General features: G+C 28.3%; 1 protein-coding gene across 1 annotated transcript in view; it reads left to right on the top strand.

The window, feature by feature from the left end:
* LOC123265815 (protein Wnt-1-like) overlaps nucleotides 1-13,134 on the top strand; it is a 64,588-nt gene extending 51,454 nt beyond the window's left edge. The window contains exons 2-7 of the mRNA XM_044729733.1: nucleotides 5,902-6,079; nucleotides 8,696-8,819; nucleotides 8,889-9,046; nucleotides 10,730-10,907; nucleotides 12,330-12,561; nucleotides 12,684-13,134. Of these exons, the coding sequence (XP_044585668.1) occupies nucleotides 5,902-6,079; nucleotides 8,696-8,819; nucleotides 8,889-9,046; nucleotides 10,730-10,907; nucleotides 12,330-12,561; nucleotides 12,684-12,885 (1,072 nt within the window). The 3' untranslated portion in view covers nucleotides 12,886-13,134. The remainder of the gene's footprint in view (nucleotides 1-5,901; nucleotides 6,080-8,695; nucleotides 8,820-8,888; nucleotides 9,047-10,729; nucleotides 10,908-12,329; nucleotides 12,562-12,683) is intronic.
* Nucleotides 13,135-14,409: the final 1,275 nt, after the last annotated feature.

Raw genomic sequence — 14,409 nt, 5'->3', positions numbered from 1 at the left:
TGACATTTGTAAAGTTATAAGCTCACCCCGATGTTACACTCATCAAGACCTTTTATTTGAGTATCCACATCAATTTTTCATATATTTATATATATTATATATATATGTATATATGAAAAATATATGAAAATGCATGTGGGTACTCAAATGAAAGCTCTTGATAAGTGCAATATCGAGATGAGCGTATATTTTTAAAAATGTCAATAATTAAAAAAGTACAGAGCAATTTAACAAAATTCATTATTTAATAAAACAAAATTTTATTTATTTATATTTCACAAGTCACGGCAGTCACATAGTGACTGCAAAGTTGCTAGTTTTTTTTTAATTCGAGAAAATTAAGAAACAAATTTTTTTTATTCAATAAAGAACTGAAGATACGAAAAAATTGTGCATGACTTATCTTTTAATTCAATTCTCAAGATGAATTTTTATAAATTTTACTATTTTAACAACGAATTTAAACTATGATTGTATAAAATTTTTCCTATATTCTCAATTTAGTAAAGCGTATAAATTAATATTTTATTCTATAAAAATTAATTATTTATAAAATATAGAGTGAATATAAATCAACAGATAGCCATAAGCGTAAAGATACGCTAAGAATCCGAGTATTATACTAATTTCCAAGTGTTTTAATAACGAATAAAAAAAAGAAACTGGTGCGTTAGGCCAATGGCAATTATCATACTCGTGTGATCAAAGTAGCAAAGACATGTGTGCTCTCAGTCAAACAAAGAACGACTTGGATGTATATGTATACTCTTCTTATCTTCCGAGAAGATACAAACCTTCTCATCGTCTCGAGCCAGTCGCCACAGGCCACTAAACACGCGAGTTGACTTAACTTTACCCGATACCGAGTATTAACAGTACAGAGTATATGAGCTTCGAATGTGCAATGTGCAACGATAAACTGTTCATTGAGTACCATTGAATGACATCAGATTCCAGATTAAACTTTCCGTTTTCAAGAAAAGATTTATTCTTGCTGGAACAAAGCGAAATAAGAGCGGAGCGGAGTAAAAATATAATAAAAAGAATAAAACTGATGACGATGGTAATTTACGTAGAATTTTATTCTCAAGGTAAATAATGTCTTCGATTACTTATATTCTTTTAAACTTTATGCAATAATATCTTTTGTTATATAAGTTTGAGTCTCGGTTTTGTTCAAATCACTTTTTTTAAAAAATATCTCGTATTAAAGTATGTAAATAAAGGAGGATAAGTAGATGAGAGCCCAGACCCGGAGCAAAGAACGAAGACAAGGGCGGGATTGGAGACAGGATATATACATGAGCAGGTACATGGGCTGATGGGTCATTGAGTCCCTCCCGCAGACACTGTTCTATATAGTCTTCAATAAAGTCTGATTAGCTTTTTTGTTCTTCTTGTGTTTATATCGTAGAGCACTTTGTCGGGAGGGAAGTTTGCCGCATATCAAGGTAATTCTATCTCAGCAGAAAAAAGAAACTCAATTTACAGAAGAATATTATCTGGCTAATTATATTTATCTTTTTGGGATATTACGAGATGTTATATCTGTGTATGTGACACAAATGTAAATATTACAAAATTTAATTTAAAAAGTGTAAAAGCCACAATTTATAATTTAATATCGAAAAATGTGATTAGTAACTGTCACTATAGTAAATAACGACTCTCTCATCTTAAAAAATTACAGTTTCAAACAGTAAAAATTGCCGTTTCAATATATAGTTTATACTATTAGGAGAAGGGGAAGATCTTACACTCGGAAAATTTACCATTTGAAACAGTAAAAATTATACTTTTAAAATATATATTTTACTTGTCCAAGCAAATCAATAATTATAGTTTGATTTTTAGCGTTGCGTTTAAAATTTACCATTTTACTTTGTAAATATTGACGTTGCTTGTATAGAAAATTTAGTAACTGTAGTTTATATTTTTTACATATCATGCGATCATTTTTAGTAGATTTCATAGAAATCTAACTATTGCATTGGTCCTCATGACAGAAATTTTAAAAAATTTTGCTATATTTCGACTATACTCGTCGAGCTGAGTCGGAAAATGCATATGGTTCAAAAGTTTATATATTTATAAATATATATATCGGATATAACGCGGCTTGTCACGACGATAGCATCGCCAATTTACAACGGATCTTTACCAAACTCAACATACTTATTCTACAGGTAAATACCAAAGTCAAGTTCGAAGATGAGCTTAATCGGTCGAGTAATTTAGAAATACCAGGATTTCAAAATTTTGAAAATCATAAAAATTCATATTTCTTCACTTTCTTACTCGAATAACTTTTTAATGGGATAACTTATTGAAATTCTGTAAAATTCATCTGAAAGCTCTTTAAATAAGCTTCAATTTAAGTACCATATCATATGTGTAGTCGTAAAATTTTTTAGAAATGCCAGGATTTAAAAATTTTCAAAATTCATATTTTTTCATTTTTTAACCCGAATAACTTCGGAATGGGATAACTTATTGAATCTCTGTAAATTGCATCCGAAAGCTCTTTAAATAAGCTTCAATTTGAGTACCATATCATATGTGTAGTCTTAAAATTATGTCCTATTCCGCTATGCCAGTTATGAAATTTGCTATTGCACTGGTTTTAAAATTCTTCCAGTCGATATATATTTTTGTCGATTGTATAGAAGTTACACTGATAGAAGGATTTGTTTATAGTTGAAAATATTTGTTAATATTTAACAAATCATTTATTAGAAGCCATTTTTTAGTCCTTAACAAATATTTCTTACAATTAGTATTTAAAAAGATTTATTAATATTTAATAAATATGAATATCAGATTTATTAAATACAAACAAATCATTTTAAATATTAAGAAATATTTATATAATACTAAAAAGTGGTCTCTAATAAATGATTTGCTAACTATTAACAAATATTATTTAATACAAATAAATCCTTCTATCAGTGTAAAAACCCTAGTTTTGTATACAATCCTCGTTCTATTTTTTTTCTATTCATGATGAAATCTACTTCCATTTCGGCTGCCGAATGGTCTTTTTTAGGTACGAAATGATAAATTTCAAAGTCAAAATTCATAATTATTATACTTTAACATTTTGGACTTTCACATAGCGAATATTACTGTTTGAAATAGTATTTTCTTCCATGTATATAATAAATTATAGCATTTAAATCATAAATATTATAAAGTGATTGTCAAAATCACGATTTTACTGTTTGTAATGGTAATTATTTCCAGTTGATCATTACTCATTATAAATCAACTATTATTCATTACAGTTTACATTTTTCCGTGTACAGATAAAATAAAAAATTGTCATCATTTTTTTATGGTTATTATCGTTCGATGCTGCTTTATATAGTTATTTAATGTTTTTCTTGGTCTTGGTGTTTATAGTTTCCGGAGAAGTCGAAAAGGCGCGATAGAAGGGTTAAACGCAGGTTCTTTGATCTCCATCAATCGTGCGACATCCGGTTTTATGATGAAGGAGGCGCTTAACCAAGGAAATTCCGGTGCGGGCGCGGCCAACATCAAACAATATTTTTTTAAAGAATTGCATGACTCTGAAGATCCCAATCCCAGCAACTTTCGCGTCTTGGAAATAATACGAAATTTAACTTCTCTTTTTCTGGTTGTACGCCAGAAAGTAAATAATCTTTTATAATAATATTTATATCATTGTCTTAGTCTCACATTGCAAAAATTACTTATTTAGATTTTAAATTGTTTTTTTGTTTCATTAATCATCCCTACTTATGATGATTCAATTAGTTTATTTTTTATAAATATTAGTAGATAATTTGTTAAATTAATTGGATCCATAAAAAAGAAACATATTTGAGTTATTAAAATAAAATTTCTTCAAAAGTTGAAAAGTTCAAAAACAAACCTGGCTTGTACAACAAATTAGATGCAAAATTTATGCGATTTTAAATTGACTTTTTGTTTCATAAAAATCTCTATTTAATTATGATGATTCAATTAGTTTATTTTTTATAAATATTAGTAGAGAGATAATTTATTAAATTAATCGGATACTGTATAGAGAAGAAGCATATTTGAGATATTAATATAAAATTTCTTCAAAAGTTGAAACGTTCAAAAATAAACCTGGCTTGTAAAACAAATTACATGCGAAATGACCATCAAAAATTTTTTGGTCAATTCTGAAATGATTTAATTCAAAAATAATGACTGCTTATAATTTTTTTTTAGTTGGTCAATTGACGTCAACGTCTGCCCTAATTATATAGTAGCTTTATAGTGTACTAGAGAATCTCTCTACCTTCATTCTTAACTTATTCTTTCTAATTGCGATTATATGAAGCATTTCGCGCCACATCGGACAGTTTCCAGGACTTTTATATTTGATTTTCTCAATTTTTAATATTTTTCAGAACCTTTTAAAAATCCCTTCCTGGAAAATTTTGAAATAAAAAAAAAGTATTTTGTATTGACGTATTAAAAATTGTAAAGGCACCAAAATTTCTTCAAAAATTGAAAAGTTCAAAAACAAATCTGGCTTGTACAACAAATTAGATGCAAAATTACCATCAAAAATTTTTTGGTCAATTCTGAAATGATTTAATTCCAAGATTGACTGTTAATAATTTTTTTTTTTGAGTTGGTCAATTGACGAACGCTTGCTCTAATTATATAGTAAGGTAAAAGCTCATTCAATGTACCAGTATATGATCACCATGTATTTGTATATCTATATTCACAAATATAGATATACGAATACATGGAGTGATCATATACTGGTACATGAGCATCTATTGGGGCTTTTACCTTAGTAGCTTTATAGTGTACTAGAGAATCTCTCTACCTTCATTCTAAATTTATTCTTTTTAATTGCAATTATATGAAGCATTTTGCGCCACATCGGACAGTTTCCAGGATTTTTATATTTGATTTTCTTAATTTTTCATATTTTTTAGTATCTTTTAAAAAACTCTTCCTGGAAAATTTTGAAATTGAAAAAAGTATTTTGTGTTGACGTATTAGAAATTGTAAAGGCACCAAAATTTCTTCAAAAATTGAAAAGTTCAAAAACAAACCTGGCTTGTACAACAAATTAGATGCGAAATTACCATCAAATATTTTTTGGTCAATTCTGAAATGATTTATTTAAAAAAATGACTGCTAATTTTTTTTTTGAGTTAGTCAATTGACAAGCATTCGACGAGCACGTTTCTTCGTTTCACTTCAATAGGTACACAGATAGAAAAACTAACCTGATTAGAAAAAAATGATGGTGAAACAAGAAAATTATTATGAAAAAAACCGGTTATTATGCTTCAAGAATTTATTCTCTTGGTTTTTAAGATCTTTGTAGATCTCCAGTCGAGAGTTTAATATTGTCACTCGATATAATTAAATTTGCCAACCAAGACCAACTCTGTTCATCTAAAAATAATTTTTCTTGTTAAGAACTTAATATTTTTTAGTTTACACCAACTATTTCTTAATTTAAAAACTTTATCAGCTTGAGCGAAAAAAAATTCAACTCCATTTAAAAGAATGAAATTCTTACTTGAACAAATTGTAAAAAAATATTCAAGACTTTTACTTCGATAATACATAAATCCGAGAATTTTTTGGTTTTAGCGGTGTATTTTTCACAAGTCGGTATTTATATAATTATCTTAAACCAATGTTACCGCTTATCTTAATCCAAGGGAAAGAAATACGAGGAAAAAGTCTATATGTATCTTGTTTGTAAACAATAAAGTGCTTTATTTAAGAGTAAAATTCTTGAATGAAGAATTTTCTGCTGCTTTATGTTCAAGAATTAAAAATTTTTGATCCTTAAGTTAATTTTTGAACTTAAGAAAGCTGAATATTTTGAAGCAAAAGTAGAATTTGAAGATAACTTTTATTTTTGTTTTTTAGGTATTTGGGTCTAGAACCTCGGCTTAATGGATTTGAAAGCGGTACGGGAGGTGCTGATGGTATAACGCAGATTGGTGCAGGTGTTATCGGACCCGCAAGTGCCGAAAGGAATTGCAAAAGCTCCCACTTGACAATCAAACAGCAGGGAATATGTTCACGCTCACCTCCAATTCTACAGGCAAGTAGTTATTTCTCCTTTTCATTCCTTACGCTTTTTATTTATCCTTTTTTTCTTCTTTTCTCTACTTCTTATTCTCCTCTTTTCCTTTACTTTGTCAGGACTCGCGACTACGATCGCTATGCTATATATAATGCGGCTCGTGCTTACTTACGTACATGTATACGTATATATGGTTGGTTGGTGATGTATGTATGTATATGTAGGCATAGTGTATATCTGATGAAAACAAAAATAAAACTCGAGACGAGATAGCCAAAGAGTTGGGACACGGGCCGCGGCATTCAAGAAAGGAACCACTGGGCGGAGTGGTTTGACGCTTCTTATTGCATTGGTCATCATTTATCGCTGGCCCTCCCTGTGTGCCTTTTTACGCCGATAAAAAAAATATTTAATAATTATAATAGTAATATAATTAAAGAATGTTAATTTTTCAACTACTTAGTTAAGTATAAGATAGATTCAAACCTGATAATCAGCTACTTCCTAAAATATGTTAAGTTGATCTTCGTGTACCGCGAGATTTTCCCGTTAATTTATTATAAACCGAAAATGTTAAACACAAGTTAAACATTAACTTTCGCTATCAATAATTATTATTCACCGGATGATGATGATGATGATGATAATAATAATGAATAAGTCCATGAATATTCATTCTTACCCACTCAGTTTATTTTATATGTATGATGAAATTAAAGGTGTACAGATAAATAATCTTAAATGATGTTAATAGAACTATAAAATATTATTAAAAGTAACTTTCGAGAGATTATTACAAACTATTTTAAATATTTTTCAATAATTTTGTGCACAAAAAAAATTTTGACAAAAGTATATAAATACATATTTAATTATTTTGATTCAAAAAAAATTTTTAAGAAGATTGAAATTATTATCAATAAAATAAAAAGTTTTTTGACTTAAATTTTTTGTCTAATAAAACTTTTACTTCGTCCAAGATTCAAGATTTTTTGAAAATTCTTTTAGTTATTAGATTTTTTTCGTGTAGATAAAAATTTTTAAATGAATTATTTTATACCGATGGTCTAATTAGCAATTTGTCTAACTCCTTATTTTTTAGAGGGTGATTTTTTAACATTTTGATGTAGCCATAAACGAATTATAAATTATTTGAATAATTCAAACCTAAATATTATATCTCTAATAGATAGTAATGATATTGAATGGTTTTTTAAAGTGATAATAAATTTTTAACTAATTGTTTTTTTTGTACAAATAGAAGATTTTCTAAAATGGAGTTAGACAATTTGCTAATTAGAACGTCGATATTAGACAATGAATAAACTTTGTCGAAAAAAACTTTTTATTTATTATTGAGTATAAAAAATCGAAAAATTGATCTTTTTTAATTTTTTTTTTGTTCAATTTGTTTTTCTTCACGATGGATATATGATAAAAAGTATGAAAATTAAATATTTTAATTTTTTTTTTTATTTGAAAATTCAAAATTTACAATTCTAGGTGTTAGGTAGATTTCGTAGAAATCTATCTATTGCATTGGTCCTTGTGTCGGAATTCACACGGAATTTTGTCATTTTATCTCTTATGTAGTCGAGTAAAGCTCAAAATTAGCATTGGTTCAAAAGTTTATATATTTATGTATATATATATATATATGTAATATAACGCGGCTTGTGGACACGATAGCGTCTACAATTCTCAACGGATTTAGATGAAACTCGGTATACATATTCTTTGGGTAATTAGCTTGAACGAGTTCGAAGATGAGCATAATCGATAAATTAGTTTAGAAATGGCGGCCATTTAAAATTTTCAAAAAAGTGAAAATCACGTTTTCGGCCACTTCATTGATATCCAATTTTATGTCCAATTTGTTAATCTGGATTAGATAAATTCCATTGTTAAATAATATTATATCACAGATAACCAAAAAAAAATCAACAGAAATTAAATTGGATTTTTATTTACTGATATAATCAATATTTCAACTCGTTTATAGAAATTTTAGGGGTCATTTTAATTGTTTTTTCGTAAATTTTAAGAACTTATACAAATATAGAAGAAAAACATGAGAATAGTTTCTTTCCTAATTGATTATACTTTATTTTTTAAGAAATCTACCTTCCATCTCGGCTGTGGCCGAATGGACTTTTTTTTCAATGAAATATTGACGATGCTATTTATTTCGGTTATTGAAATACGTATTTTCTTAAAGAGCGATAAAAATAGAATAAATTAAAAAAAAAAAATTTAGAATATCATAATTTGATAATTTTTTAAATTGCAAATTTTTTAACTTTTAAATAAAAAAAAATAAATAAAATATTAAATTTTCAAACTTTTTATCAATTTTATCGTAAATCTGAAATGAAAAAAAAAACAATTAAAAAAAAATCTACTTCTACATAATTACCCTATTTTTTTTTTTACAAGAAGAAATGAAACTAAAAATCGATAAATTTATGAAATAAGCCCAATAAAATTAACTAATTAAATTTCAACATTTGTGATTACACAATTTCCTAAAATAACACAATAGCATATTCATCATTGATTACAATATAAATTTATTTTAAACTCCCGTTATATTACCATTCAATACTAATTAATTGATATGTGTGTCATCCACAGGCAATCAGTGCTGGAGCTAAGCTAGCAATTGAAGAGTGCCAGTACCAGTTCCGTTCAGCTCGATGGAATTGTTCAGTGAGTCCAGAAAACCCCGAAAATATATTTGGTGGAGTGATGTTAGTCAGTAAGTATTCAAACTGTTACAACCGATGAGTAAATTAATATGTAAATAATAAGTCATTTTTATTTATAGACAGTCGTGAAGCAGCTTTTGTTTATGCAATATCAGCAGCGGGTGTCGCTTTTAGTATAACTAGAGCGTGTTCGAGAGGCGAATTAACAGATTGTTCTTGTGACAATCGCGTACGAGCTCGTCATCCCAATAATTGGCAATGGGGTGGTTGCAGCGAGGTAATACACTTTTTTACAAAGTATTATCTATAATAATAATTACAGTTAAATTTGGTATCGTTGGAAAAGTCTTGACCTGGAGTTGTGTCTTTTCATGGTTTCATATCATTCTCACTAATAGTCAATTTATGATGATAAGTATTTAGGCTGCATTCAAAAATACTTTATCTCTAGATACATAATTAAGAAATGACCTTGTATCTCATGAACTATTGACATTTTTAAAGATATAAGCTCATCCGGATGTTACACTCATCAAGACCTTTCATTTGAGTACCCACATCAATTTTTCATATATTTATATATATTATATATATGTATTTATGAAAAATATATCAAAATGCCATGTGGGTACTCAAATGAAAGGTCTCGATGAGTGTAACATCGGAATGAGCTTATATCTTTAAAAATGTCAATATTTAAGAAAGTACAGTACAATTTAGCATAATTAAGAAACGACCTTGTATCTTGTGAACTATTGACATTTTTAAAGTTACAAGCTCAGCCTGACATTACACTCATCAAGACCTTTCATTTGAGTACCCACATCAATTTTTCATATATTTATATATATTATATATATGTATTTATGAAAAATATATCAAAATGCCATGTGGGTACTTAAATGAAAGCTTTTGATGAGAGTAACATCAGGATGAGCTTATATCTTTAATAAAGTCAATATTTAAAAAAGTACAGTGCAATTTAACATAATTAAGAAATTACCTTGTATCGTGTGGACTATTGACATTTTTAAAGATATAAGCTCATCCCGATGGTACACTCATCAAGACCTTTCATTTGAGTACCCACATCAATTTTTCATATATTTATATATATTATATTATATATATATATATATATATATATATATATATATATATATATATATATATATATATATATATATATATATATATATATGTATATATGAAAAATATATCAAAATGCATGTGGGTACTTAAATGAAAGCTCTTGATGAGTGTAACATCGTAATGAGCTTATATCTTTAAAAAGGTCAATAGTTAAAAAAGTACCGTTCAATTTTACAAAAGTCATTATTTTATTTATTAATAGTTCACAAGTAACAACAGTCACATCGTAACTGCAAAGTTTCTGGTTTTAAAATTAAATTTTTATTTCTTTTCTTATTTTTTTTTTGCTAAAAAACATAGTCGTCATTATATGAATGGATGCATTTCACGTGAACAGATGACCCCCTGTAGACATTGGGAGTTTACAAGGGGATTGAGCGGGCTAAGCTTGTTAAGTTGCAACAACCCCCTTGGATCTATGGATCCGTTTATGTACATATACCTCTATCTATATCTATATCTGGTGGTACTTTGAAACATACACCAGTGATATTTTTATATTCTTTTTTTGTACATTCGGTGGGGTGGAGTGCAAACGTATTAGTTCTCTCTGGTTATGTTTATCCACTGACGGAGGATTTGTTGACGTGAGTCTCAACATAAGATGGTCGACGTCACTCAACCATTCGAGTGAGGATAACAATGTTTACTTCCACCACCGAATGACTTAACCGTGACTTAACAGCTTGATTCAATCTGTCTTTTTAGTGTTTAGATGTTAAATGTCTTTTAAAGTTTACAATCGTTTAGTCTCTCTTGTATTTATTTATTTACTTATTTTTTGTTTATCCTCTCATATTTATTGTAGGATATTCATTTTGGTGAAAAATTGTCAAGGGAGTGGTCGGATGGTGCCGAGATTCCAATAAAAGAAGGAGAACTAAGTGGACCTAAAGGACTGGCAGGACAGCTGATGAGAAAACACGACAGCGAAGCTGGTAGACGAGCTGTACGTTCACGGATGCAACGTGTCTGCAAATGTCACGGTATAATATAATAATCTTTATTAATTGCGTGCTAAATCTAATAACTCACTTTTCTCCGTGGTATATACTAACTCTTGAGATTAATTGTTTCCTCTTTAAATAATCATTCTTTTAAGCTATATTATTAAGAGAACAAGAAAAGTTTTGTTTCAAGGATATTCATATGATAAAATCGGTTTTTTTAGTGAAATGTAGTGTCATTGTAAAGGTCTTTCTTTGAATTTGTGCCTTTTCAAGGTTTCATATCATTCTTATCAATAGTCAATTTATTATGATAAGTATTTAAGCTGCATTCGAAAATGCTCTATTTTTAGATACACAAATAAGAAAATCCCTTTTATCTTGTAAATTATTGACATTTTTAAAGATATAAGCTCATCCCGATGTTACACTCATCGAGACCTTTCATTTGAGTACCCACATGCAGTTTGATATATTTTTCATATATACATATATATAATATATATAAATATATGAAAAATTTATGTGGGTACTCAAATGAAAGCTCTTAATTAGTATAACATCGGAATAAGCTTATATCTTTAAAAATGTCAATAATTAAGAAATTACCTTGTATCTCGTGAACTATTGACATTTCTAAAGATATAAGCTCATCTTGACATTACACTCATCGAGACCTTTCATTTGAGTACCCACATCAATTTTTCATATATTTATATAAATTATATATATGTATATATGAAAAATATATAAAAAATGCATGTGGGTACTCAAATGAAAGCTCTTGATGAGCGTAACATCAGGATGAGCTTACATTTTTAAAAATATCAAAAATTAAGAAATGACCTTGTATCTTATCGTATACTGACATTTTTAAAGATATAAGCTTATCCCGATGTTACACTCATCAAGACCTTTCATTTGAGTACCCACATCAATTTTTCATATATTTTATATATTTATATATTTCAAAAATAATATATTTATAAAATATATAAAAAATACCATGTGGGTACTCAAATGAAAGGTCTCGATGAGCGTAACATCAAGATGAGCTTACATCCTTAAAAATATCAATTATTAAGAAATGACTTTGTATCTTGTGAACTATTGACATTTTTAAAGATATAAGCTCATCCCGATGTTACACTCATCGAGACCTTTCATTTGAGTACCCATATCAATTTTTCATATATTTTATATATTATATATATGTATATATGAAAAATATATCAAATTTGCATGTGGGTACTCAAATGAAAGCTCTTGATGATTGTAACATCGGGATGAGCTTATATCTTTAAAAACTTCAATAGTTAAGAAAATACAGTGGAATTTAACAAAAGTTATTATTTAAAAAACCCAAATTTCATTTATTTATAGTTCACAAGTCAGAGAAGTCACATAGTGACTGCAAGGCTGCTAGTTTACTAATTATTTGTATTATTTTTTGTACATCAGGGATGTCAGGATCTTGCAGTGTACGAGTTTGTTGGCGAAGGCTTCCAGCATTTCGCGGTGCAGGCTCAGCTCTTGCGGCACTTCACGAGGGTGCTGCATTAGTACGTTTGGTACAAAGAGGCGAAAGACGACCAGCAAGACTCAGACCCGCTAGACCAGATCTGAAGCGACCAAATAAAACAGATTTAGTCTACTTAGAAGACAGTCCTGACTACTGCGAGCGAAATTTAACGTAAGTATCACATTATATGTTTTTTTTTTTTTTTCTTCATAAAAGTAAAAAGAGAGAGTGAATTTAAATCGTTAAATGAATTTATGAGTTATAATATATTAATAATACTGTTACATTTTTAGACTTGGTATTCCTGGTACCCGAGGTCGAATATGCAATCGTACATCTCTGGGACTTGACGGCTGTCGACTTCTCTGCTGTGGCCGAGGTTATCAAACTCGAGTACGCGACGTCACGGAGAAGTGCAAATGTAGATTTGTATGGTGTTGTCGGGTACAGTGTGAGCTTTGTCGACACACGCGTGAGGAACACGTTTGTAATTGAGCATTCCCTCCTCATCATTCAATTGCAATTAAATTATTAGTCCACAGCGTTAAACCACGCATTAACAAAGTGATAAAAGAGATAGGCAGATTATTATATCGTTTAACTAGTTCTGTCTCTTATTCGATTCTCATCGGTTGTATTTATTTTTATGCCGATGCTCTTTTTTCTAATTATGTATTTACAGCCTCGAGATGGAATCTCGATTTAGCCAAAATAAAATAAGACTCCTCGTCCGACGTCAGAATATTTAAAATAATATTAATTAAAAAAAAGAAAAAAAAAAATTTCAAATATCTGCCAATGAATGAATGTAAATATCATAATCATTTTTTAATCTTATATCAGTTACTCATGTGTATATATATATTTATAGTTTATAAGAAGTTTTACGGTTACTTAAAGCGATTCTCGAAGAATTTCATTGGGTACTCGCTCGCTTAATCAATTCTTTGATATTCTCTACAAATAATTTTTAATTCTTCGTCCACATTTTTTAAAAATATATGTAATTATTTTTTATTTGTATTATTTTATATTTTCAATAATATTAATGTACAATCGTGGACATTAATTTTAGTATTTTTTTAATATTACTGGAAAATAGTCGGTTGTAAACTAGAACGTTTATTCTACACTGAAAAAAAAAATACTTTTACTCAATTAACAATTTCTTGGTTCAAGAAACTCGCTGAAGATCAAATATTCTATTATTATTAATTATTAATTTGTAAAGAGAAGAACATCAATATTTATCTTTGGATAATAGATAAATAAAAGGATAGCTTTATTTAAATTAAGTGAAAATTATTTCAATCAATTTAACAATTTCTTGAGCTAAGAATATATATTGTTGAAAATTTCAAGAATATAAATTCTTGTTATCGGCTAATTTTACACACGGAAAAAAGTAAACTGTAATATTCACACGGATTCCGGTTAATTTTTATAGTTTCAAACAGTAAAGCGGACATCGGGGTGGCAAAAATATAAATATTACAGAACTTAATGTAGAAAGTATAAAAGCCAAAATTTATAATTTAATATCCAAAATAAGTAATTAGTAGCTGTCACTATAATAAATAACGACTCTTTCATCTTAAAAAATTACAATTTCAAACAGTAAAAATTGCCATTTCAATATATAGTCCATATTATGAGGAGAAGGGGAACTCAGATGAAAAAGAAAGGGGTTTCACTCTGGGAGAATTTAACATTTGAAACAGTAAAAATTATACTTTTAAAATATACATTCTACCAGTCCAAGCAAGTCAATAATTACAGTTTGATTTTTAGCGTTGCGTTTACAATTTACCATTTTATTATGTAAATATTGACGTTGCTTGTATTAGAAATTTACTAACTTTATTTTATACTTTTTATATATCATTGCGATCATTTTTTAGGTACGAAATAATAAATATCAAAGTCTGAATTCTTAATTATTATACTGTAACATTTTAGATATTTACATAGCGAATATTACTGTTTGAAATAGTATTTTCTTCCATGTAAAGAGTAAAT

This window comes from Cotesia glomerata, linkage group LG5, assembly GCF_020080835.1.
Source record: "Cotesia glomerata isolate CgM1 linkage group LG5, MPM_Cglom_v2.3, whole genome shotgun sequence".
Classification (NCBI taxonomy): domain Eukaryota; kingdom Metazoa; phylum Arthropoda; class Insecta; order Hymenoptera; family Braconidae; genus Cotesia; species Cotesia glomerata.
Note: the sequence above shows the minus strand (reverse complement) of the source record. Positions and strands in the feature narration are given on the sequence as shown.